At 30.3% G+C, this 27,689-nt stretch overlaps 3 protein-coding genes and 1 non-coding gene across 6 annotated transcripts in view; 2 read left to right on the top strand and 2 right to left on the bottom strand.

Moving 5' to 3' along the window:
- The window catches only part of LOC107024954 (tRNA-dihydrouridine(20/20a) synthase-like), a 41,464-nt gene extending 39,203 nt beyond the window's left edge, over positions 1 to 2,261 (top strand). For all 3 annotated transcript variants that reach the window (XM_027915116.1, XM_027915118.1, XM_015206682.2), the window contains 4 exons: positions 761 to 833; positions 928 to 1,008; positions 1,246 to 1,326; positions 1,859 to 2,261. In XM_027915116.1, coding sequence (XP_027770917.1) covers positions 761 to 833; positions 928 to 1,008; positions 1,246 to 1,326; positions 1,859 to 2,023 — 400 coding nt within the window. In that variant the 3' untranslated portion in view covers positions 2,024 to 2,261. The remainder of the gene's footprint in view (positions 1 to 760; positions 834 to 927; positions 1,009 to 1,245; positions 1,327 to 1,858) is intronic.
- A 523-nt stretch (positions 2,262 to 2,784) lies between these two features.
- TRNAE-CUC lies at positions 2,785 to 2,857 on the bottom strand. Its single transcript has one exon. It is a non-coding gene; the product is annotated as a tRNA-Glu (tRNA).
- Positions 2,858 to 3,026: 169 nt separating this feature from the next.
- LOC107031038 (polygalacturonase-like) lies at positions 3,027 to 8,350 on the bottom strand. The gene is made up of 9 exons (XM_015232235.2): positions 8,107 to 8,350; positions 7,621 to 7,749; positions 7,337 to 7,504; positions 6,101 to 6,133; positions 5,776 to 5,983; positions 5,611 to 5,692; positions 4,872 to 4,980; positions 4,061 to 4,177; positions 3,027 to 3,401 (listed from the first exon to the last, which is right to left on the bottom strand). The coding sequence occupies exons 1-9, from the start codon at positions 8,284 to 8,286 to the stop codon at positions 3,150 to 3,152; spliced, it is 1,278 nt and encodes a 425-aa protein (XP_015087721.1). The 5' UTR covers positions 8,287 to 8,350; the 3' UTR covers positions 3,027 to 3,149.
- A 6,250-nt stretch (positions 8,351 to 14,600) lies between these two features.
- Positions 14,601 to 27,614, top strand: LOC107007784 (carotenoid 9,10(9',10')-cleavage dioxygenase 1-like). Its single transcript, XM_015206556.2, has 14 exons — positions 14,601 to 14,912; positions 18,555 to 18,625; positions 18,826 to 18,840; positions 19,569 to 19,680; positions 20,882 to 20,981; positions 21,158 to 21,220; positions 21,543 to 21,653; positions 22,201 to 22,385; positions 23,411 to 23,549; positions 24,355 to 24,475; positions 24,553 to 24,654; positions 24,911 to 25,162; positions 27,046 to 27,157; positions 27,336 to 27,614. Exons 1-14 carry the CDS (start codon positions 14,673 to 14,675, stop codon positions 27,363 to 27,365), a joined length of 1,653 nt encoding a protein of 550 aa, XP_015062042.1. The 5' UTR covers positions 14,601 to 14,672; the 3' UTR covers positions 27,366 to 27,614.
- Positions 27,615 to 27,689: the final 75 nt, after the last annotated feature.

The raw sequence follows: 27,689 nt of genomic DNA, 5'->3' as shown, positions 1-27,689 counted from the left end.
AAATAAAATTGTCTAATTGTCTCTAGAGAACTTTAAAGACAATGCGCACCGGCTTCTCTTTAAGTTGATATTCCCAATAAAGCAGTTAATTATCTGAAGAGAGATGGCTTTTACGCCCTTTGGGGTGGCTCAGGTGGTTTGTCTTGGGACTTCCATAATGGAGGTCTCAAGTTCGAAACCCCTTGCCTGCAACAGCAGGGGGTTGTTCTTCTTGGTCGAGCTTGTCGCACGGGGCTTCCTAAGTGCTGTTTACCTCTCCTATGTATTTCTGTGCTCACCCAATAGGTAGCGGCTGCGGGTTCCCTTGTCAACAACAACGCCAAAAAAAGAAGAGAGGTGGTTTTTACAACACGTGAACCTTTAGAGTTGTAAATATGTTGTGTACTTCAAATTTATTGTTTTACGCTATTCTTTCTGGATAAACTTGTTGGTGTGGATCCATAGGAAAGATGGATTCTTTGTAAGTAGAAGCTTTTGATATTCGTAGGGTTATTTGAGAAATAAGAAGCAACCTTTTGACCTCTGTAGGGGAATATGCAAAAAAAATATTGAGTAACAGTAAGTCGGTAACTGAAATCTGAATAGTGGACGTCACGTGATAAAGTAGGGACCTTGTGAGTTTGATTCTAGTTTTTGGTTCGATAATGCAGAATGACAAACCCCATCATACGTTTTGAAGCTCTAACTGCTAAACTTGACAGCTTATTTTTTGTTAGGTGTCATTTTCTTGACATGTTAAGACAACTCATGCTTTTGACAGTCCATGGCAGATTCTAGGACTTGTTGACAGCGCTGTATATGGTGCACCTCTTCGTAGTATAACCCGGCGCCAGGTTCTCATTGGCGTCTGCATTTTATTTTCTGAGTGAAATCTTCCTACTTAAATCACATATGATCTCATTATTACTCACATATTTGTGGTGGCAGGTTCTTGAACAATATCAGGTCTATGGTGATTCAGTCCTTAAAATATATGGGCCTAGGCCAACTGTCCGGGAAGTTGTCAAGGTAGGGTCTCTGATCACTTTATTGTTTTGAGCTGTTAGCCGTAGCTGTGTTTGGAATTCCGCAAGCTAAAACACTTTTAAAAGCTTTGTAAGCGAATTTCTGTTGTCTGGACATTGATGCATGGTTTGGCCTACCTTCCTCATAATTGCTCCGTATATTCTTTTCTTTTCTTAGTTTAACATTTTATTAGGGCTTTGAATTATGCTGTTGTCATCATTTTAACTTTTCCCTGTACAGCCTTTGCTTGGCCTATTTCATGCAGAGCCTAGAAACGTTGTGTGGAAGCGTGCGGTTGATGCTGCTTTCCGGCATTGCACGGTATGTCACTACTGAATTATGACAATAAGAAGTGCTCTCTTTAATTATCATGACAGTTGGAATTGCTCTTTCCATTATCATATTCTGCTGTGGTGGAATTATCTCTTTCACCTAGTATGAAATAAGTTTCTGAGACTACATTTCATTTTCCCGAGTGGAATCTGATTTTTTGTAGTTTAGAGAAAATTGTTTGAAGAGTTATAATGTTTCTTTATGGTGGTGACATAATAAAAGAACCATGAGAAGATATGAAAATGGTAGCATTGCTACATATTAATTTGATTTTATGAAATTCGTGGATCTTGCAATTTTAGGAAAGATTTCACATTTACGTGCATTTTAAGCACGTTCATATCTGAATGAAAGAATAATATCAGAAACAATAGTTTGATGTGCCTGTATGGCCCATCAGGAGCAAGCTTTGTTAAATTTTGTTTGTCGCTGGCAGGGTAACTTTAAAGTTCTTTTCCGTTCAAGCCCTCCTGCAGTAAGTTATTCCTTAAGTTTTTGAAACTGATTTTAAACCTTGTAGACAATTAAATCCCTCTTCGAAGAGACATTAGGGGAAATTCCAGACGAGGTCCTTGATGCTCCCATTACAGAAGTTCCCTCTGGTAGTACAGATACATTCATTAAGGCGAAGAGTTTGTTACCTCCTCCATACACAGTTAATGAAGAAGAATTACTATATGCTTAAAATATACATTTTTTTTTACCTGTGTTTGTATTCACTGAAATGTATGCGTTCTTTCAGTATTATGTGTTCTAGTTGCCTCATTTTTTGGGATGTAAAAGTGAAATCTTACAAACTCACTGCTGCTATGAACAGAAAGCAGGAGCTACTTAAATATTTTTCCAACTTTTTTTTTATATATAGAGTCTATTGTGTAACAAATTTTACCTACACTATACAGACCAAACTTGAAGCCCTGAAATTATTAGATTCTTCTGATATTCAATTTATACTCAATCTAATAACTAGCCTTAGCATCTCATTTGTTTTGAACTTTTGCAATGTAATTTGTCTGATTTTCTTGTTTCATTATTCCTTTTATCAACTTCCTTCTTAATATTACCTGGGGATAATTTTTTATGGAGTTTTTCCAGAAATATTATATATGACTTTAATTTTGAACATAGTGTTTTTTTGTTGTTGTTGTTATAATTTCAAAATAAATATAAATTTCTCTATTGAAATAGTCCAGTTGACTGTTAAATATTCATTGGAAATTTTTAGTAGTTAATCGGTTGGTTGACTACATAAATTTCACTTCTGATGCAATTTTGATTTGTGGAGAAAAGGTAATATCAAAAAGTTCCTTAGTTAATTGGTTGGTTGAATACGTAAATTTCACTTCTAGTGCAATTTTGATTCGTGGAGAAAAGGTAATATAAAAAGTTAATTGGTTGGTTGACTATGTGAATTTCACTTTTGGTTATCAAAAAATATTTAAAAAGTTCCGTTGCCGGGACTTGAACCCGGGTCTCTCGGGTGAGAGCCGAGTATCCTAACCAACTAGACTACAACAGATTGTTGAATATGTTATGTTATCTTTTTAATATATCTCAAAAAAGATAATACTCCATTAATACATTTCATAGGAGGAAAAAAAAAAAATCTTTCACAACACTAACTTACACTAAAAAAAAAAAAAACATAATACAGTAGCAGTAGTAATAATAGTTCCTAGCCAACATGATTCTAAAATTGCACTTCCTTTAATTTCCTATTACCCCCATAAAATTGCCAATGATTGTCTAAAGGAGAAAAGGAATTGAAGAAATGAAATTAAGGGACATGTATAAAGGAGAAAGGACAAAAATTAATTCCGCAAAAATGACAACGGGTGCGGCTCGGAAGGGCATTTTGGGAATAACACCCCCTTTGTTGTGTATTTAACATTTGTACATAAAGCTTTGACAGTTAAACCTCCTTCGTGACGTATATTCACATTTTCCATTTGTATCCCTCTGCATGGAACAGTTCTGCTGCATTTTAATTTAATTGCAGTTTGTGTGAAACTCGTTCCCTTTATATTTTTGAACATTATATTACTCACACGCACTGCATCTTTCTGGAAAAAAAAACAACAAAAAATATTAGCACTAATCCTAATTAAATTAGCATTTTCATAAGTCATATGAGAAAACTATATAGTATAGCAAGGCACTTAGTTGCATAGTTTTTTAAGGTCAGTGGTAATTTGTGCAAAATTTGGAAAATTAAAGGTTTGAATTGTATCTAATGAAAATACAACGATTAAGAAAGTAATTAATCAAATATAATGGGTCTTAGGGTGAATTATTATAATATTGTGATTTTTTTCATTTCCATAAAACAATATTTTTGGATATAAAAACTCCTTAATTACTATCCCACTTGTGCCTAATTTAAGTGATATCGGTCAGATTTTAAGAGTCAAGTTTTTTTAATTTTGATAATGAAATACGTAATTTTTTTGAAATAAAGTTCAAACTTTTGAAGATCGCGCGTAGAAAATTGACTATTTTTAAAAATTTTTAGGAACCGTCTAAGAAAACTACGATCAAAGAAAAACTCGTTTGACTCTTGAAATTCTACTGCTGCCAAAACAATTGGGGTTGGAGGAGGGGGTATTTTACTAAAGTTATTCCCAAATAATTACTATTACTTTCTACTTGATGAAGTGAGTATTAATTCTAAATTATTATTATTGTTATTGATAGAATGTTTAATGAATATAATTATAATTACCTGCTCTTTGCATGGTTTATCTTGGTCACAATAATATTGATCAATGATTATGGGGTTGGTCACATTCACCATCTGTATATTTTGAAAAAGAATGTCTTTTGCATATCCACGTCCTCCCTATTTAAATTATAAACAATTAAAAAATGTTTAACATACAAAAACACAAGAATACAAACTATAATTAAACTGCTAATTAAGGCTAATAAGTTTGAATCAAAGACAAATCTATTTTATATCTTGAAAATAATAAATAGAATAAAATATCAACTTAGATAAAGTGAGGTGTTAATAACGTTATTTACCAGTTTTTCAACAAAACTAAATAGTTGCTAGGTAATTAATTTGCTAAATGAGTGGTGAAAAATCATTAGGAACTGAAAATAGATGATGACTGAATTAATATTACTTTTTTTTTAATGTTCGGTACACAGAGTTTGATTAAATTCAATTCGCGCCGAAAAGTGTCAAAGGGTAAAACACTACTTAACGAAGGTGATTTGGGGGATTCAAACCGGAGATCTCTGGTTAATGACGAAGAAATACTTATCATTCCACCACAATTCTTAGCTTGTTACTGCAGAACGATTATTACTTTACCTATCTGGAGTGATTTCAAAAATAGATTTCTATTTTTATTTTTCACTATATCACGAAAAGATAAAAAAAAAATTATTTTATTCTTAATATTAATTACTTATTCTTCAAATTATTTTTCAAGGTCTAATACAATATATTTATTAATAGAAATAATGTGATTAAAGAGTCATGTTAATTATTATTTTTTTAATGGAAAACCAAATGATATATATACCTGCCAAGACTTTATTCTTAATCCATTAGTTGTTCCCCTCAATGTAGCATCATGTACATAAATATTTGAAACAACATCCTCCTCTTTATTTTTACCCAAGCTTCCAATACTATAAAAAAAATAAATTAAAATTAGTATTTTTTTATTATTATATAGATATGCATTTTTTTTTTTATAATTCTCTACCATATATACTAAGCATAATACATATATTGAACCCTAAATTTGATTTCAAATTTAACTTTGACCTCAAAATTTCATAGTGCACAAATAGGCACTTTAACTATCCCATCTTCAAATAAATAAACACGAGATTCCTACCTGGCAAAATGCGTGAAATGCACGCATTCTGCGCGAGTGAGGGGTAATTTTCGAGGCCCACAAAGGTTAAAAAATGCTGAAATGACAATTCTATCCTTAATGAATCTCTTTTATATTAATTAAAATTAATTTTAATTTTCTTTTAGTTTCAAAATGACATGTAAGATATTTTTTTTAAAAAAAACATGTAAAATGTTTAGTTAGTTGGCAGCCACTGATTGGCTCACTAATACACGTGGGAACGTTTGCATTTCACGCACTTTGGCTCCAAAAATCGCGTGTTTATTTATTGAAAGATAGGATAGTTAAAGTGCCTATTTGTGCACTATGAAAGTTCGAGGTCAAGGTTAAAATTTGAAGCCAAGTTTAGAGCCCAATATATCTATTATATCTATATACTTATATTGCATATACTTACCTTATTCCATGGCCAGGTCCACAATGTATATATCTTGCTCTAACATTAGTGGATCCATTTACTATTGAGATACAATCATCACCTAATTAATTAACCAAAAAAAACATATAATTATTAATTAATTAATGTAATTTTTTTAAATTTTTTAATTAATAAAAAAAATACCTGTTTCAATATATGAATGGTGAATATCAATATCTTTTGTCCCCGAAACATGAATTCCATCAGTGTTTGGGCTATCATAAGGTGCTGTAATTTTCAATCTTGAAACTTCAACAAGTTCACTTTTTGTAATTGTTAAGTGCATTTTTTGTGGATTTTTAAACCCTAAATTTCTCACTTTCAAATTTGTACAATTATAAAAGGACATAGCCTGTCAAAAATTAAGATATATATATTATTAATATTAATGTTTGATTGCTTAATATTTTATAAACTATATAATAATATTTTTATATAAATATATAAAAGTTGGGTTGAAAGTACTTACAGTTGGAACTGTTAGTGTTTTTGTATTGCATGGCTGCAGAAAAAAGAGAGAATATTAATAATGATATAATAAAACATGTAAAAATGATTTGATTGTGAATTTTTATTTTCTGTGGTATCAAAAGCGAAAAACAATTTATATTTGACAGATTAAGTCGAATTATATTTTTGGGAAAGAATTATTTTTATTCAGAAACAATTTTTATTTATGTTTAAAAAGATTTTTTTCTTCTCCAAAAAATTTAATTTAGCCTTGTAGAAGTTTGACTAAACAAGCCCAAGCCTAATAGGTAAAAATATTGACAAAAATTTCAAAAAGATATATCAAAAAAATTTTAAGTCACTAGTAGCAATATAGATGGGTGGCGTTAAGGAAAATCGTTGCAGTAGCAGCGATTTGTAAAATTTATTTTTTTAAATATTTTTTTAACAAATCGCTGCCAAGGCAACAATTTTTAAATGATTTTTAAAAAAAAATTGTAAATCGCTGCCTGTGCAGTAATTTTACTTATTTTTTTTTAATTTTGAAGTAAATCGCTGCCTTACTTAATTTTTTTTTAAAAAAAAATTGAAGTAAATCGCTGCCTTGGAAAGCGATTTCACCTATTTAATTTTTTTTAATTTTTTGTCATAAATAAATTTAATTAGCCAAAAAAATTCACATTGTCAAACTTCCAAATTCACATTTCACATCCAGACATAAATATTAACATGCATGTGAAATTTTTTTGTACAAATTTGACGTGTTAATTTACTTCAAAATTTTTTAAAAAATTTTTTTAAGTAAAATCGCAGCGATTTATAATTTTAAAAAAAAATCATTTACCAAATCGCTGCCTTGGCAGCGACGATTTGTTAAAAAAATTGAAAAAATAAATTTTACTGCAGCGATTTGCCTTAACGGCACCACCTAAATCGCCATATCACCAGGGGTTTTACCGTTTTGATTTAAAAAAATTTTCATTTACCCTTTTGAAATTTTTGTCAATATTTTTTACTCTTTAAGCTCGGGATTCGACTAAACAAACTATAAACATAAATATTTTTTAATTTAAAGGTACTTTTTAGAGTACTCAAAAATACTTTTTCTTCTTCTAAAAGCTTGTCTAGAAACAACTCATTTTTATTTTTCTTACAAATATTTTTTACCTTACTTTTTAAACTCATCAAACAAAAATACATTTTTTTATACATGGTGTAACATAGAAAAATAAATATTAATTAAAAAAAAACTCACAATAGTTTTATCAACTTTGCAAGAGTTTTTCCACCATATTTGTCCATTGCCATCAATACTTCCAACACCTTCAACTATAAAATTTTCCATATTTTGGAATAAAAGCCAATGTCTTTTATCTTCATTATAATCTGATATATCTTTTGAAGCTCTTAGTTCTCCATTTATCTAAATAAAAACAAAAAAATATTTGAATAAAAAGAGTAATTAAGAAATTAAATTACAAATTTTAGATCTAAATTGAACTAATATATAGTAGAAATATTTTTATTTATTAAACTCACCATCATTCTAAGTCCTTTCTTACAAGGACCATGAAACTTAATTGGTCCAATGTAATATATTTTGTGTCTTGGAATTAAAAGCACACCATTTTCAGTTTTGCATGTCTTCTTCCAAGCCTTTATAAATGCCTGAAAATTGGAATATTTATACGATCAGATCACCTTATAAAATAAGTATAACGTAAATCTCTCTATAATACACATTTTGACAATATAATAGGTTTAACTACACTAATAATACAATACTTTTTACAATATCCATGTATATATATTCTAAATCATTTCAGGATTATTTGACAGGACAGAGTCAAGTAGGAGCAAGGGGTTCATTCAAATCTCTTTCGACGAAAAACGACATTGACTCTTTCGTATGTTTCTCTCTTCACATTTTAAACTCTCGAATAAAATTCTAACTACATCACTGTTGTTTAATGCCACTAGGAAGAATTATCCAAACAAACAAAATTGAAAAAATAATTTAATTACCTGTGTATCATCTGAAATTCCATCACCTTTGGCTCCAAAAGATTGTATATCAATAATTGCTTGTGTCCTCTTTTTCACATGACCATGTTTTATTGGTTTTCCAATCTTCTTTTTTCCATTACAAGAAGTTGCAAACAATGAAGTGGCTAATAATACTATAAAGAGAATTCTAAAAAGCATTTTTTGTTTTTTTTGCCTTTTTTTTCTCTTGTTGGAACTTACAAAGGAAATAAAAAATCAAAGAACTTTGTACTAACTCAATTTGATCATAAAGTACATATCATCAATATATATATATATGATAGATAGAGGAATTATTAAGAATGAAGGAAAGAAATTAATGGTTCTTACAAAAAGTGTTATTTTTGAGAACAAAAATGAGAGAAAAAAAAAGTCAACAATTTCAAGATTCAGTTATATTTCAACTTAGGAAAATATTTGAAGAAGGGGACTAGTATTTTCTCACAATAATGGTTTCTTACTTCCCTTTTGCTTGTTATTAGAGTCATCCCATCATACAAGCATGACTTTGTAAGAAAACCAGATAACTTCCTAATAATTCATCTAGTTAAACCTACTTTATTTGATTCAAAATTTACTGATCCGACTGATTTAAATTTACGGTACAATAAAAATATCCACAAGAGAGGTTATAGTAATTCGTATTGAAGTGAATTTTATTCCCGAGTCTTGAATATGACCTCTCGATTCTAATTAAGAGTAAGAAATTTTTTATCATTCACCAACCAAGGGCGAAATTTTGGGGCAACTCTATACTTAGTTGAAAAATAATATTATATGCATATGTCGGGTCAATTTATATATATATATATATAATATTGAATTTTCTTAATTCTTCAAATTTTTATTTTTTTTTATTTTTTGAATCTCTTTTCATTAAAAAAAAGTTAGAAACCATTTTAGGGTAGGTTAGCTAAATCTACTTCTAATAAAAAGGTTTGGAAAGAGTAGCTAAACTTCTCCAACTAAATATATTACTATAATTAGACATTTGTAAAAAACATAAGGAAAAATTACTTCAATGAATACATTTTAATAAATAATTATTAATTTTAGTGATATTTTTCATTCATTACCATTTATAGCAACAAATAATAATAGTATGATAAATCTGCAATATATATTAAAAGTGAATTATGTAATATATATATATATTAAACTTGTATTATATGTGTTTTATAAACTGTTTTCTGTAATATGAATTAAAGTTGTATTATAGATATATTAAAAGTGATCAAGTGCAAAAAAAATTATTATTACTATAAATGGTAAATATTTTCTTAATATTGTATATTTATGTAAGTTTCCCAAAACATAATATAGTTTTTAAAAATGTCTGAAGAATAATTAACTTTTGGAGACTCTTTTTTTTTTATCAATACTTATAGGATAGAAATTAAGGGGAACATTTTACAATATAATGGTTAATTTATTAAAGTAAATATGTGAACGTTTAAATGTAATAAATCCATGGAATTGGAATTAAAAAAACTCATCATAACCTTAGATTAATTTAATTAGTTTCCGGAATACATGAATTTAATACTCCTTCTGTCCTCCTGCCTTGTATAATTAGTCGTGATATTTCGCGAGAGTTAATTAGATTAATTTTCAAAATTAAAATGAATTAATTTAATTAAATATTTTAATATTACAATTTAAATACTAAAAAATTATGCCAAAAACGTTATATGTTGCGATTCTTTGATGAAAAAAATCATAAAATACACTAATCAAACATAATAGAGTTCAATTCTTGAAAAAATAAAACCTTACAAATATTTTAGTAAAGATGAAATGGTAATTAATTTTCATAAACACACTATCTAGTGGAGCATTTCTATAGGAAATGATTATGTAACAAACAAATGAAACGTTGAATCGTGTTTATATAGTTCTTTGAAAAACTTTATATAAAGTCAAAGTTTCTCAGAGAAAAAAAAAATAAAGTCAAACATCTTTTGCTAGACTTATAAATTAATAATATCTCAAAACACTTCTCAATTTTATTATTATCCTATTTAAGTTAGATTTGGTCATAAATTCTCAAATACTTTTTTTTTAAAAAAAAAAGATTTTGATTTGAAGTTTTAAAATGTCATTAGCTATATTTTTGAAAATATATTTCACTTTTTTTTTTGTAGGAAAAACATGACTTGTAGTCTTATAATACCAACCAAAACGAATTGAAAGGTTCATTAATATTCAAACTAGGAAATATACCAACCTAAACTAATTAATTAAGTCCTTTACCACTTTAGGTGGTCATTATAAGAAAGGAATTAATTAGTCTTTTATTGTTCTTTTTTTTATTTTGTGCTAATGCACATTGTTAATAAGGATAATATGGAGTAGTTTGGTAAGGAATATTGGGGAAATTAGCATTAATTTAGGTTTAAAATTGACTTCTATTTTATTAATTTTTTTGTGTGTGAAGGAAAAGAGTAAGTTTGAAGAAGATAGAAAATGGGAGACTTGTGTTTAAGTGTGATTTGGTAGAATTAAAGTCTATTGTTCTAACTTGGCTTGCTAGCTATAGTGTGTTTGGACAAAATGCATTTACTTATGGATCAACATACACATCGATTAATATTATGAAAATATAATTTGTATATACTTTTCAACATAGCATCGTTAGTGGAAAGCAAAATTGCATGGTGTTAAATATAAAAAGATTCATATCAATGCTCAAAGAAACGAAAATAAAGAAAGATAATATTTAATTGGGAAAATGGTCAAATATGCTCCTAAACTATTCGAAAAGGTCTAGATATACCCTCCGTTTAAAGTTTGGTTCACTCATGCCCTCGCCATCCAACTTTTGGTCCAAATATGCCCTTATGGGCGTTAGTTGCCATGTTGGACGTATCCAACTCATTTTTCATTTCTATAAATGCCACATGGAATTGCTATGTCATTTTGGTCTTACTACATAACATTTATATGAAAATAGAAAGATATTCGGACTCATAAACGCCTAATCCGACCCATAAATCAACCCCCTTTTAAATAAATTATTCGACCAATTTTCAATAATTTTGTTTAATTTTTATTTTTTGCGATAAATTCCGAAAATGAGTAATTGATTAATAAAAAAATAGGAAAATATCAAAAAAAGTATAAAATTAACGCCAAAAATTCATAAATAATTATAGTAACCTTAAATTCAATTTAAAGATTTTTTAAATTTTATTTTATTTTTTTCGATAAATCCCGAAATGGGTAGTTGATTAATAAAAAGTATGAAAAAAATATAAAATTAACACAAAAAATTAAAAATAAATACAGTAACCTTAAATTCAACAATTTCAATATTTTTTAATTTTTAATTTTTTTCGATAAATCCCAAAAATGAGTTTATTAACAAAAAAATTATAAAAATTACGCAAAAAATTCACAAATAAAAAATTGGAAAATATAAAATAAATTTTTCTTTTGAAATTATTGAATTTAAGTTTACTATATTTATTTGTGAATTTTGACGCATATTTTTTATTTTGTTTTCATATTTTTCCCTTTTTATTAAAAAATTACTCATTTTCGGGATTTGCCAAAAAACATAAAAAATTTAAAAAATTATAGATTGAAATGTTACTATATTTATTTGTGAACTTTTGGCGTTAATTTATATTTTTTTTTCATACTTTTCATATTTTTTATTAATCAACTACTCATTTTCGAGATTTATCGAAAAATAAAAAATTTTAAAAAAATTTATATGTTAGATTTAAGGTTACTATATTTATTTGTGAATTTTTAGCGTTAATTTTATATTTTTTTTCATATTTTTCCTATTTTTTATTAATCAATTACTCATTTTCGGGATTTACCGCAATAATAAAAATTAAACAAAATTGTTAAAAATGGGTTGGATAGTGAATTTAAAAGGAGCTGATTTATAGGTCGGATTAGGTGTTTATGAGTCCGAATATCTTTTTATTTTCATATAAATGTTATGTAGTAAGACCAAAATGACATGGCAATTTCATGTGACATTTAAAAAAATAAAAAATGAGTTGGATATGTCCAACATGACAACTAACCCATAAGGGCATATTTGGACCAAAACTTGAACAGCGAGGGCATGAGTGAACCAAATTTTAAACGGAGGGTATATCTAGACCTTTTCGAATAGTTTAGGGGCATATTTGACCCTTTTTCCTATTTAAAATAATATTGGAAGGAAGGGAAAATATGAAATTCCTTTTTTATTTTTTTTAGAGTTGGAATAACTTGTTTTTCCAACCAATTCAACACCAAAAAAGTGAGTTCGAAATCAAAAGGGTAATTTTTTTCTTTCGAAAAACATAAACGGCACATCAAATTTTTATTTTATCAAAACGGCAAAATCTCCTTTCGACAAATATTGATGCTGTTAAATTTTTTTTTTAAAGATTGCTGTAGGGACAGCGATTTTCTAAAAGTTTTTGTTTTCAGACCAAAATATGGCTGCCTTTTATAAAATAAAAAACAGAAATTTAAAATTGAAATCGCTGTCATTGCAGCAATTTACTTTAAACCCCCTTTTTTTAACTATGGTTGTCACTTGATTTTTATTTTTATCCTTTAAAAAAAAGGTTCTTAAGAAAATCCAAGGCGGCCACAAACGAAATTAATAATAAAATATTGGCAGCAATTTTCTAAATTTTTTTCCCAATAAAATTGCTCCTTGGCTAGCGATTTGTAGATTTTCTTTTTAAGTTTTTTTAAGAGAATACAATAACAATTTTCATTTTTCTAAAAAAAAATCAAGGAAAACGCTGCAAGGGCAGCCATGTTTGAAACACAAATTTTTTTTGTACAATATTGCTGCCACAACAGTGATTTTACATAATTTTTTTTAGAATAACGGCGTCAATAATTGTCAGAAGGAAATCGCTCCGTCAGGAGGATTTTACCCTTTTGATTAAAAAAAAATTAATATGCCGTTTATTTTTTTGAAAGAATAAATAGTCCTTTTGACTTCGAACTCCCAAAAAAGTCTTCATCTATATGGAAAAGTATTCATATTACTGTTTTAGCTCATCGTGATCCATCATATTTTTGTTTAAATGATATTTTACGTCAATGTAGTGGTCATTAAGTCAATTTGATTTCCCCTTTTGCAACACCCCTAAACTAGGGGTGTTCGTGGTTCGATTTGAAATTGTTATATGTTAAAATTAAAATCAAACCAATCTAGTCGATTTTTAAAATTTCTAAAATCAAATAAAATCAAATAAAAAAATAACCTTCGAATTTGGTTATTGATGTTTTGGTTTGGTTCAGTTTTTCTGATTTTTCGACTTGAAAGTAATTAATTTTTGAAGACATACATATTTTGATATACTCAAACACCTAGTACATGAATAATCCACTAGAAAACCTATTATTGATTCAGTTAAGCAATACTAGAGTTATCATTACACGAACAAAGTGATTCAATTAAGAGAAAGTGTGATTATCTTACGAAATGTATGATAGGAGTATTTTTGGATTAAATTATTAATTAAGAGTATTTTTTTTTCCATAATTTAAAAGTATTTTTGTCAATTTAAAGAAAAACTGAAATTTTTTTGTTAGTGTGTGTGGTAGGGGTGGGGGGTTAAATGCTGTGGGACGTGGCCTATGGCTTCACCATATGCACACTTAAGAATAAGATAGTAATAGACAAACGCCATACTACCACAAACTACTTTCTCAGTTTCATTTTATATAATTTTTATTTTGTTACATTTACGAAAAATTAAAATTAAAATTAGAATCATCCTATCATATATTCTTAATAGAAATAATATGCCTGTCATTATAAAAACACCATGTGTTTAAACTTACGAGCTCTAGGCTCTAACATAGTACTAAACATTTTCTTTTTATAAAAACAAATAAAATTGTACATAACTAAACATTCAGTAGCTTTTGATCACATCTACCATAAGTATCTTAATGTATACTCAATTCTTATACATTAATTTGAGTTTATCGTAAAAATCTATAAATTTTATATTTTAATTATCTATCTCTATAATTATATACACCATTATATAAAAGAAAAATGACTTAAATATACTTTTTATTTTACCACAATCTCTAAAATTACTTATCATTTTAAAAAATATTCAAAAATCCCCTCTCGGATATATCCCTCCACCCTATCTGATACATCCCTCACCTATGTATCGGGATGTCTATTGATGTGTTCGAAAGTCGAGTGATATCTCTGGATGTCCTATTCCCTCTCTGATACATCTCTCACCTCTTTGATACATCCCTTACTTATATATTCGGACTTGAATGTCCAATTTTGTATCTGGAAGTCCAATGATATACACGAAAGGCTATTGATATATTTGAAATCCAAAATTTTTATCATTTAAAAAAGAACAGGAAAATTATTTAATAAGCTATTAACACTAATTTCAAATAAAAGAAAATAAAACAAGGTGGATAAACCAAAAAAATGTGAGACACAAAAAGGAAAGAGAACAAGTGAGAGCACATAACATATATACAACAAACAACAAACAGACACTTGAGATACATTTATATTTGAAAACTATTTCTTTATGGGGGATACAAAAGAAGAGGTAACAATGGAGAAAAATGAAGAGGGGGGTTGGGTTGTGGTGAAACCAAAGCCCAACAAGAAATTTGGAGGAAAAGCCATTGATTGGTTAGAGAAAGTAATTGTCAAATTAATGTACAAAAGCAATGTCCCTAATTCCCATTTTTTGTCTGGTAACTTTGCACCTATTGATGAAGAAACACCTCCTTGTAAGGACCTTCCTGTCAAAGGCTACTTGCCTGTAAGTAGCTATTACCTCCCCTCATTTACAATTTTTCGATATCAATTTAAGATCGATACATATTCTTTTTTTTTTTTATGTGGTTTGTAGGACTCTTATATAATGTATTACTAATAACTTCGTGAATAGTTTACTTGTAGCTATTTCATCAAGGTGATTGTGGTAGATTTTTTATTTTCTTTTATAATATCGTTAGTTATGTTGTGTAGATTGTTTGAGTTAGTTGATTTAACGTAGTTGACATGTATTGAGTTAGATAAAACAAAATCAGTGTTAAAAAGGTAAATTCTTCTATTTTGAATAATTTAAAAGCAAAAATTGAATTAATTTTTGTATTGTTTTGAAGCAGCCGTCAGTAAAAGCCTTATAAGTTCAAATAAGAAAATAATTACACACTTTCGTCACTCTGAACAGTATTTAATTGGATCGTCCTATTTTAAAAATTAATTTTTTAATCCTGGTAAATAAAGAAAAAAGGAAGAAGAAGAAAGAAAAAGGATTTGTAAAGAAATTTTAAAAGATTAATTAGAAATAGATTCAACACTCATTAGTAAGCGTAATTTTGATTATTATTTTCTTTTTTGTTTTTTAAAAGGCATAATATATAAATACGCTCTTTAATTTAGCTATATTTTACATCTATGTCTTCCAACTTTGGGTGTGCACAAATAGACACTTAAACTTGTATGAAATTGAACAAATAGACACAAACGTCCTACATGACATATTACATGGAAATTTATATCCTATATGGTGTCCTCAGTGGCGTAGCCACATAGTAGTAAGGGTGTCCCTTCGTCGGAAAAAAAATAGCATATATATACAACTAAAATGATATTCGAAATGGTTTTGTAACATATTTTGGACACTCTTAACATAGCGTACCGCTATTTCTAGACACCCTTTATTAAGTTCATAACTCCGTCACTGGTGTCCTACGTGTATTGTGTCACATAGAACTCATGTGTCTATTTATTTAATTTTATACAAATTTAAATACCTATTTATACGAACTCAAAATTGAAAGATATAAATATATAATAAAATTAAGTTAAAAAGTGTATTTATATATTATAACTTCTTAAAAAGTAAGTGTAATTTATTTTGAAATAAATTACAAAAGCCAAGAAAATCAAAGGAATAGAGGGAGTAATTATATTAGGAAGAAAACAAAGAAAAGAAAAGCTAAATTAATGGTGACATAGACCGACACGTCACTCTTTCTGAATTCCAGTAAATATCGACATGTGGCAGCACTCACATCAGTATCTCCATCGGAGATAATAAAATTACTCACGCGATAAGTTTACGAGTTTATCTCGAAGATTAATTTAGTTAATTTTTAAAATTATAAATTATATTGATTTCATATTTTAATTAAATATTTAAAAGTTATATAAAATATTATGATTTATAATTTTTGATATATTAATATTAATATGTTAAAAAAATAATTATAAAATATTAGTCAGTTTCTTTTATAATTTAACTTTAGAAAAAAGAAAAATATAGATCATCGCATAATTTAGATGTGACTGATATATGACAATTTTACCATAGTTGAAGGAGTTTCTTATGCTTTAATCCCTAGAATTATTACGTTTTAAAATAGTACATATATAAGTGAATTACTTTAAAAAATTAAATTAATATCGAGAGGAATGGTTTTCTACCATTTTATAAATATTTTTTTTATAAGAATTATTATTATTATTATTATTATTAATTTACGTAAAACATCTTCAAAAATTACTTTTTTATACATCGTAAAAAAATTGTTTTCTTCTATTGAAATTGCAACCTCGTTTCCAATTATTATCTAACTTGTCCTAAATAATACTTCCTCAATTTATTTTTACGTATCCGCTATTTCAATAATTTATATTTCACTTTTAACATATTTAAAAAATAATTATTTTTTCATGTTTTAGTTTTAGTATTAGGTACTTACTCTTTAAACCATCTCAAATACTAAATTATAAGTATTAAATAATAAAAACTAATTATAATAATTTATTTTATTATTTTTTTAATAAATATGTCAAGTTGAATAAATCGGAATATTAAAGTATTTATCTTATCTAACACTTTGTTTGGATCATTGTTACCAATTATTTCATAATGTATTGTATTGTATTGTACTCTATTGTACTGTATTGTATGATATACACAATGTTTGGCTAGATTGCATTGTTTGTTGTTGTTTAATAATATTTTAATTGTTTGATTTGATTGTATCGTATAATTTATAAATTTACTTAAATATCCTTAATTATTCTAAGATAGGTGATTTGACTAAATTTAAATAATTAAGGTAAAGGATAAAATAGTATTTTGAAATATTATATAAATATATAATTGGAAAAAATTAAATAATAATAGGAACACACCAAATTGATTATTCTATAAAACAGGAGTTTTCATTGTTATATAACAATAAAATTTAATAATATAATATAATACATTTTAAGTAACAATCAAAATAAATATTCTAGATATAATAACGATACAATACAATGCAACAAGTAACGACGATCCATAGCGTAAGATAAAAGAGTGTAGAAAGCAACAAAGTCATGCACTGCTATCTTCCCCTGTCTTGTACTATATAGTAAGCAAAAAAAACTGATGTAGAGAGAAAGAGAAAATGGGGATGAATGAAGAAAATGGAGTGGCGAGAATTGAAGGAGGAGTAGTTGTGGTTGATCCAAAACCACAAAATGGAAGTCGCTGCAAAGGCGATAGACTGGGTAGAATGGGCGATTATCAAATTGATGAATGATTCTACCAAGCCACTCTCCTTTCTTCAGGGCAATTTTGCACCTACCGATGAAACTCCTCCACTTAAAAACCTTCCCGTTATAGGCCATCTTCCGGTCAGTTCACTTTTATTTTTTTCATAAATTCTGGTGATAGTGTAGATATAAACTTGATAGTTCAGTCAGGAAACTCGCAATTTTTATTTATTTTTGATTATTTTTGCTGATAAGAAAGAAATGAAACTTGTGGAGTAAATCTCTCTATTTATTGTTCTATGTTATGCAACTTTTGAAATTTGTGGTTATAATATATACTTGTAAATTGTTCTGAAATTGAGATTAAATATGGTTTAACCAGTTGGAACAATATGCTTGTTGAAGTGAATGTGTATCAGAGCGTAATAGACTGGGTTATATGCATAGTTTGGGACTGAATTTTGTAACTGTATTCTGTGTGCTTTTGAGAGTTCAGTTCATAACTCATCGGATGATGATAAAAAGGACCAGTTTGATATGTGATCGTAAGTACGGGAGTGGGCGAATAACTTTAGCTGTACCGATGAATCAATTGATATTGAACTTCCCTGAGGAAGGAAATGTTAGATAATTAACAAACAAGATAACTTCATAAAGATACTAATAATTTGATATTTTGTTCTTGCTGTTTTCTCTTGACATCCTTTCGTACGCATAATACTTTCATGTTTGCTGCATGGGAACTGATTGGGATGGAACATATTTATCGTCTGTTCTTTCCTTAATCTCTAGTATAAAGGAGAACATATCGGATGTAACTTGAGTTTTTAAGGTCTGCCTTTTATGATCACTTCGTCTAGTTGTCTTCGAAAATATCTAATGATCCATTATGAACTTTGTATGACAGGAGTGCCTGAATGGTGAGTTTGTTAGGGTTGGTCCAAATCCTAAATTTGCTCCAGTTGCTGGATATCATTGGTATTTTCTTATCTTCATAACCTATTTTTATCCCTGATTATTATCGTTCGTTCAATTATTCCCCTTCCTACACCAAAACAAATACAATCCCAGAGGTTACATAACAAAAAATTTTATCATTCTTGTTCATTCTTTGTTAATAAAGAGATTCTGTATAGAATTGCCAGTATTAAACTCAGCCTTACTTCCGCTCTGTGCAGGTTTGATGGAGATGGGTACGTCTCTTGCAGTCTTGACTTTTCAATTTAGAGTAAACATCAAATTTGCCAGAATTATTTTGAAAATAAGTGCCACTAGTGTTAAACTCTTTCACTCATTTTGAGCTACAACGATGTCTTCATTTTGCTGAAACTGGATTAGGTTATTGCATTTCATGTGATTAATCGACTATCTGGTTTTGATTATGAGGCTAGGAATTGACACGTGATAATCTTTTAATATTTGAAGAGAACACTCATGCTGTTGTACTCGTTTCTTAACTGATCATTTCGTAGCTTGTCAACTTTATGTGGCACTTTAAACTTTTAACTCGATTTTACTATGTTAGTTTACCAATTCAGATTTGGTACATATGGATATGCTTGTATCAAGATATTCAGAGTAAAACAATTGATGATTGGGACATTTCTAAATATCTGGGCCAACTTTAATTTGTTAATTTTCTTGTCGATCTACTCTGTCTGGAGACAGCACATCACACAAACAACTTATTTTGCAAATAGTCTTATGGTGCAGCATTAAGTGATCAGTCATGATTTATAAGTTAACTTTTCTTATTTGCCTTTTAACAATGACAACAAAACCGTTTGCTGTATCTACATTTCTATGTTTCATGCTGCTTTTGATAGGTAGATGAGCATATGCGAATGTGAAGGTAAAAATCCTCGTTGTTTTCTGACATCGAAGAAAACTGCTACCTTGATTAATTTTGTTTTTCCTTCAGCATGATTCATGGCTTGCAAATTAAGGATGGAAAAGCAACATATGTCTCACGTTTTGTGAGGACATCACGTCTTAAGCAAGAAGAGTTCTTTGGAGGAGCTAAGTTTATGAAGGTGACCAATTGTTTATAAGTTCTTACTCTCAGATTTCTCTGTCTTGTCAATCTTTTATTGTATGGAAATTCAAACAATAAGCGATTTGAGGTATTTTGAGCTTAGTGTGATCTTCTGTATGTCTTTTTAAGAAGACATTGAGCATGCTCTCGTATTGTATAGAAAACTAGCATAAATTGTTCACTAAGTATTTGGAATATTAACATGTGGTGTTCTGTTATTGTATGACATAATTTGCTATCCTCATATTTACCATATAACGACCATTACCAAAAGTAAGGAAATGAAGGGATAAAAGGAAGCCTTCAGTTGCCTGTGGTAAACAATGCTTTGGTTTGAGTGTGGTCATCTACTTTTTCCTTTAGTTCAGGCACACATTTAGCTGAAAAAAATGCTTTTCCAGTCTCCAGTCCTGTACTGTGCGATTATTTTATTGCATTTTTATTTGTCTAATCTTTGTTATCTGGTAGCTTACTAGGACTCAAGATCATCACATTTTGTTGCTCCTGTTTCCTGATAGATTTAACCTCCACATGTTAATTATTTGTCTCCAATTCTGTGTTCTGAATGTGAGAGAACAAATAATCTTCAAGTACTCAGTGGCTTCTGTTGAGTTATATAATCATCCCATATGGTTTATGTATAGGCTACCAGAGGGCTTTATTAATGTCTTAGTATACCTATACTCCACCTGTTTCTGTTAGGTTTTAGGTTGGTGAGGATCAGTTATTGTTGTGCTTTATTGATGCCTTCGAGTTTAGAGAGCAATTTTTCTTTCCAATAAGTTCCTGTCAGATGATCAGAGAGCAAAGTAGGAGCATTGGGGAAAGAGAAGCTGATCACAATTTGATGATTATTTAGATAGCTCTCCCAGATAAAGGGATCATCATTGTGTTCAGCTTAGTAGATGGAATGACTGGAAAGAAACAACTGTTACCATTCTGTCTTCACATTAGTACCAGTGATATCAAAAGCAGGACACGAAAAAAGCTCTAAGGTTCATTGGGGCTTTAAGTGCAAATAAAGAGTGGACTTCAATTAAAAATGATGCAAATGGAGAAAAAAAATACAAATTTACATGTTTAGTCCAAGACTAATAATTACAAGCATGAATAACAAATATGTAGACAAAGAAATTGATAAAAAAAAATTACGATAAAATAAAATATCAATAATGTAGTGTTTGCTATTCTATTTGCAGATTGGAGATCTTAAAGGGCTGTTCGGGTTGTTCTCAGTATATATTTACATGCTCAGGGAAAAGCTGAAAGTTTTGGACACTTCCTATGGAAATGGCACAGGTAGGACATAAAGGTTTGAGGATGTATGATGTTTTTATCTTGATGGTACCTTTGCAACAAGTTTGTTGTTATAGGAACTAAATCTCTTGAGAATGATATGTATATATATACGCGTGTTTTGTATACCTTTGCAAGACTTATAGAGAGGAAACACCTTTTCTTTTACCTTCTTTCAGCTAATACAGCTATGATATATCACCATGGGAAGCTTTTGGCTCTTCATGAGGGTGATAAACCATGTAAGTCACTTCTCCATTTGATCTATTAACTGAAAAACTTTAGCTATCTATCATCTAAATGCTTGCTTGCCTGAATAACTTGTTAAGGTTCATTGACATCTTACAGTTAATTACTTTCTTTGGTTTATTCTGTCAGACTGTAACTCCTTAATTCCCTGGATATAATTATATATGTATTCAAGCTGCCAAACAGCCATTTCATTGATTTTTGGCAACATTGCTATTTGTTGTTGAAGTTTTTGACTGTGTGCAACTGAAGGACCAAATATTGGTCTACTGTTTGTTCCTTCTCATATTGATAAAATGAAAGTTCTGTTCACAGATGTAGTCAAGATTCTGGAGGATGGAGATCTGCAAACGCTTGGCATGCTGGATTATGATAAAAGGTTGCAACATTCCTTCACTGCTCACCCGAAGGTTGACCCTGTAACTGGTAAGAGAACAGCCATGTGAATCTGCTGCTAATGATGGAAATAAATGTGACATGCTTTATTGGTTCCAGTCCTTTGTTCATAAATAATGCTACCTAAACTTTTATAAGGAACATTCATACTGTGCTATCAGCTCATCACCTCCTTGTATCCTTTCCTTTAGTTGCAAAATCCTCTGAGTTGTTTCTTAAAAGGACAGGGTTCTCCTCCCATTTCAGACCCTAACTTCCCGATTCCATATAGGTCATTACTTGAATGGAGATATAAAAGCCTTTGATATTCCTGTTTCTACCAACTTCCATATTATGGAAGTACACTTAACCAATTTGTAGTGGAGATCACAAGAATCTTGGAACTAAGGTTGGCTCGGTTCACGTTATGTAGCCTTTATTTGGGTAAGAACTTAGGTGTCCAGGTACATTTGGTTCAAATGTACAACGAAAACCAAATATGGATCTAAAATAAAGCTGGGAGTAAAAGATAGATAATTTATTAAATCATATATTGTTTTGCAAGTACAAAATTTGACTTGAAAATATTTGCATGCAGGGGAAATGTTTACCTTTGGCTACTCGCAGACACCACCTTTCGCTACATATAGAGTGATATCCAAGGATGGTGTCATGCAAGATCCAGTTCCAATAACGATACCAGCATCTGTTATGATGCACGATTTTGCTATTACTGAAAATTATGCAATTATGATGGATCTTCCATTGTACTTCAGACCAAAGGTATGCAAAAATGAATTCAATTAATTTATTCTTTGAAGAGTTTTGGATTTCCTCTCCTAATGACTATGACAGAAGCTATTCTGGTAGAGAAATTTCTGTCTTGTATAAAAGGTTCTCTTTTCCTCTATGAGTTTTCAGCTATCTTTTGGCTCTTTAGTGTGGAATCCTGTTTTCGGTCTTTGTCTTGCACATGGAACTTGTAGAAGGAAGTTTCAAACTGTTGCCTCATTGGAGTGTGCTAAGAGATGCATTCGAAATAATTGAAGTGTGTAAAACTGATGCACAGTGTTAGACGACGTATCAAAACCAAATTAGTGAAGTAACATCGCCTTCTTTATAAATTTAAGTTCTTGGAGACAGTACCTTTTTCTTATAAGCAAAGGGGTTAAGTAAAGTTATGGACAAATGGGGCTAAATGATTTTGAATTTCTTGGGATTGTAAGTAAATTCTGGTGTACAAAGTACAATTACGTGACTGGATATTTGTCATACTTATAAATCTAAAGATCAGTGGAGCCATATTGGAATCAGCAGACTTCTTATTTGTTCATATTGCTGCTAAAGAGTGCGGAAGTGGCTCCTTCATATTATACTCTTTATCTATATTGTAAAAGAATAACACATTGCAGTCTATGAGGTGGAGATCAATTAGATGAAGCCAACATTTAGAAAACTAGACATTAAATATGAAATAATGAATGTAGTATTTCTTTTTTACTGTTGGATGATGTAAAGTTAAACGTTAATGCGATAGACTTGGGTATTCACTCTTCTCTTCAAGTGCCTAACATATAATCTATGGTTCCTTTAAGTTCATTATTCATCCGATCAACTTTGAGCTGTGCTATCCATATGCATAAGGATAACTGCATGTTGTCTGCATGTTTACACTTGATGCCTTGACAGATCATTGGCAGTTAAATTGCTTGGCTGAATCAACCGCTTGAAAGTTCCCTCATGCTTGTTTTCAAAATTAATCATGAAAGTGAGTTCAGATGATTAATGAGCTGCTATGTATTTTTTAGGAAATGGTGAAAAAGAAACAGCTGGCATACAGTTTTGACCCCACAAAGAAGGCTCGTTTTGGAGTTCTTCCACGCTACGCAAAGAACGAATCCCTAATCAAGTGGTTCGAGCTTCCTAACTGCTTCATATTCCACAACGGTATGAATTTTTTAAATTTGATGGTTAACATTTGGTAAGAGGGAAATATCCCTATTAAGCTGGTTACAGAAAATAATTATCACATAGAGAATGTTTATTTCCAGTGATGTTTTACATTTTGTCCTTTGCTTTTTCTGCAATATTCGCCAGTTTTCCTAAGCTGTTGGAGATTAACATTAGGCATAATATATAAACAGACACTCAAACTTGACCTCAATTGGCAATAAGCACTCCAACTTTGAGAATGCACATCTAGACACCTCAATTGACACAGTGGATTTGAGTTGAGCTGTCTAGATGTGCATCTTCTAAGTTGGAGTGTTTACTGCTCAACTGAGATCAAGCTTGATTAACTTACTCCACTTTTCTCAAACTGGTCTGTGGCTACATTTACTTTAGATGAGACTGTGGGACTTGGGATGACACATGTCAAACTATAAATTTGTGATTAATCATTCAAGAAAGTTGAGAATTAACCCATAGCAACTTACAGTATAGTATAATTTGTAAAGGACTGAATTCATCTGCATACAACTCTGAAGAGATGGATGCTTTGGAACCAATGAAGATGGTTTGCACTTCTCAGATCATCTTGTTAGACATAATGACTACCTGACTTTGAGTAACTTCTCTTATAGAATGATAAAACACAAAAATGTTTTATTTCTCACTGGACATTACCATTCATAAACTTTTTATTTCTTACTGGATACCACCATTCATAAACTTCAACTAATCACAAGATATAAATGCTTTTAGTCTTACTAACCGATCCAAACTGAGTTTTGTTTCATTGTTTGACCAGCCAATGCTTGGGAGGAGGGAGATGACGTGGTATTGATCACTTCCCGCCTGCAGAATCCAGATCTTGACGCGATTAAAGGAACTGAAAAAGAAGAACAGCGTGACGGTTTCACAAATGAGTTGTAGGGTAGCTCCAACCTGATGATCTTAATTGACTATCAGATCTTCCAAGTATCTTGATTTTAGTCATAACTGTCAGGTATGAGATGAGGTTCAATATGAAGAATGGTGTAGCATCACAGAAGAAACTGTCAGAGGCTGCTGTTGATTTTCCACGGATCAACGAGAACTACACTGGAAGGTCAGCTGTTACAAAATTTTCATTTTAATTCTGAAATTCCTGCACTGCATAAAATATCCAGAATGTGGATTAATTGCTGTTGAAATGCTTCATAGGAAGTTAGGAATTATTCACAAGCATTAAGAGAATGCTTGCCTTAATTTTAGTGATTTGATCATCTCATTTTCATCCCTTATGCGCCTTAATTTTAGTGATTTGATCATATCGTTTTCATTCCTTATGATATTGTGATGATGGTGACTTTTGCAAAATTTAGGAAGCAACGCTATGTATATGGAACCATTTTAAACAATGTTGCCCAGATCATAGGAGTTGTCAAATTTGATTTGCATGCGGAACCAGAAACTGGAAAAACAAAGCTTGAAGTAGGTGGAAATGTTCCTGGAATTTTCGACCTTGGACCTGGAAGATTTGGATCAGAGGCAATATTTGTTCCCCGTCAGCCTGGGACTGAATGTGAAGAGGATGACGGCTACTTAATATTGTTTGTACATGATGAGAACACTGGGTACTCCTCTACCACTCTCTTGCATTGCACATATAAAATACACAATTACTATAACTTGGACCTATTCTCTGTGAGACCAAAAGATTTGTCATTGACTGTCTTTAAGTTGAATTTACTTTTTTAAAGCAAACCAAAGTGGGAAAGGGATGTAGATTTCATCTAACTGCTTTATGCTTCAAGCCTAGCAATAAGTAAAAGAGCATAATAATACAACTAACAATTATGATTTGAAGATTGTGGCATGACCAAAAAATATTTAAGGTGGTGCCCTGTTAGGCAACCTCCTGCTGAGTGTTCTCCAAATTTTTCACAAGTTCATTATCAAAATGAAAGGAAGTTATCATTCAATCAGTCAAACATACTGTAATCTCAAACTAGTTAGGGTTAAGAGTCATGTGTATAGGTCCACGTTTATTGCAGAAATGGTAAGTGGTTTGTCTTATAAGGCAATTATGGGATCTCTAGAATGAGATGGTCCTTTAAATCCCACATTCTTTCCTACTCAGACTTAATACAAGATTAGCAACACTAAGCCTCCTGACTAGTTTGTATCACTTATATGGGTCATTACTTTCATTACTATAGTACCAATATCAAAAATTATGTTTCTTGGCATTTTTTCGATTAGGCAACCTGTGAAAGTTGTTTTTAAACAAGCTACCTTCCAAACTAAAAAAGGACTGATTCCAAAAGGTTGTAGGTCTTCTAAGTCAATTTCTCTCCATGACATTTTACATCCACCTCATCCCTTTTAGTGTCTTCGAACACCATAATATCAGCACCTACAAATTGGTGCACTTGGAGGTCTATATATGATATGTCAAACCATTCTACGTATGTGATTTGCACCCTTTTTAACCATTTGATAACTTTTATTACTCTATATCTTAATATCAACATTTCTACAACACTTCCCTTGTAGATATATTGTTATTGGGCATTAGAGCCTCAACATTCACTTCATATTACTAAATTGTTAGTCTTGTAAGTGTTAAAAGGAATCTCCTTTCAGTTTGTTAGGTATCTTCTATATTGCCTAGCACCCTCTTGTGCACATTCAGTTCAACCACCCCAATTTCATTCTACTGGATATATCTTCATCTAATATTTCATTCTCCCTGAAAACTGATTCTAGATGTCTCAATTGTCACCAATTATGTATCACAATCCCAACTCAGTTCACCTTTGTACTTCATATGGAGAGTAAACTTGTAAAATATGTATTTTTGTCCAACTCTACCCATCCTAAAACCCTAGTCTAGAATTTTTTGTCCAAAGTTGCAACTAAATCACTTAAAAATTGTCATATTAACATGATATCATCTACAGCTCCCATACCTTATCATGTTACTATTGGTAGTTCGTTAAAAACTTGGGGAAACAAGTAAAGGCAGCCTAAGGTAGATCCCTCACATAAACTCCCGGTTATAGGATACTCCTTTGTAGTTCCTCTTGTCACACTTGTGACAGCTCCCTTATACATATCTTTTATCAACACATACATTTGATATGGAATTTTTCCTTCTCAACACCCACAAAAGGATTTACTCTTGGTACTCTATCATATTCTCTTCTAAGTCATTGAAAACCATGTAGCGATCCATCTTCCTCTACATATTAATTTTCATCAGTTTTCTAAGAATAAGTATAACCTCTACTGCATATCTACTGTGCATAACTTAAAATGGTTCTCTATCATCCTTGAATTCCTTAAAATATATACTCAAAAAGGAGAATTCTTGGTCGAATAAAGTCTCAGTTCTAGATAGGTGAATGACCAATGTAATGCCTTTCCTTTCAGGGGTATAATTGTGTTCGTTATTTTGTGCTAGAAACTTGAAATATTGTCTGACCAATTCCATTCTCTGGTGTACATTATGCAGAAAGTCATCAGTGAATGTAATTGATGCGAAAACAATGTCAGCTGAACCTGTGGCAGTTGTTGAATTACCCAAAAGAGTTCCATTTGGATTCCATGCCTTCTTTGTCACAGAGGTGAGTTAAGCTAACATTCTTTGACATCATATCTAACGGTTCAGAGTGCGAAACTGAGAGGATTTAAACATGTGATCTCATTCAACTTTCTGTACAGTTGCAATTTGCTGTTTCTTCTCTTTTAACATTTTGGTTTAAACTTGGTCTCATTCTCGCAATTCATCGTCCTCTCGTACAGGAACAAATTCAGGAGCAAGCCAAAATGTGAGAGATACTTACGAAGAGTGAATCAGCAAGTGAGTCTACTAAAACATGCAACTCTGTTTTCAATTGGCACCATCAATATTATTCTGTGATATATATTGTAAAATTATATGTTCATAGTACCTGTTATGAGCTGGTGGCTACTGGTGACTACAACATAGTAATAAATGTATGTTAAGTTTTCTGTATGTATCTGCACTCATTTTATATTATACAAATGATAATGGAACTGCTAAAGTTTCCTGGCCATAAATATTTTTTGCTTTTTTTTAAAAAAAAAAATTCAAATTAGCTTTTGGTTATATATCAGTACAATGATATAACCAAT

Source organism: Solanum pennellii, chromosome 1 (genome assembly GCF_001406875.1).
Source record: "Solanum pennellii chromosome 1, SPENNV200".
NCBI classification, from domain to species: domain Eukaryota; kingdom Viridiplantae; phylum Streptophyta; class Magnoliopsida; order Solanales; family Solanaceae; genus Solanum; species Solanum pennellii.
Note: the sequence above shows the minus strand (reverse complement) of the source record. Positions and strands in the feature narration are given on the sequence as shown.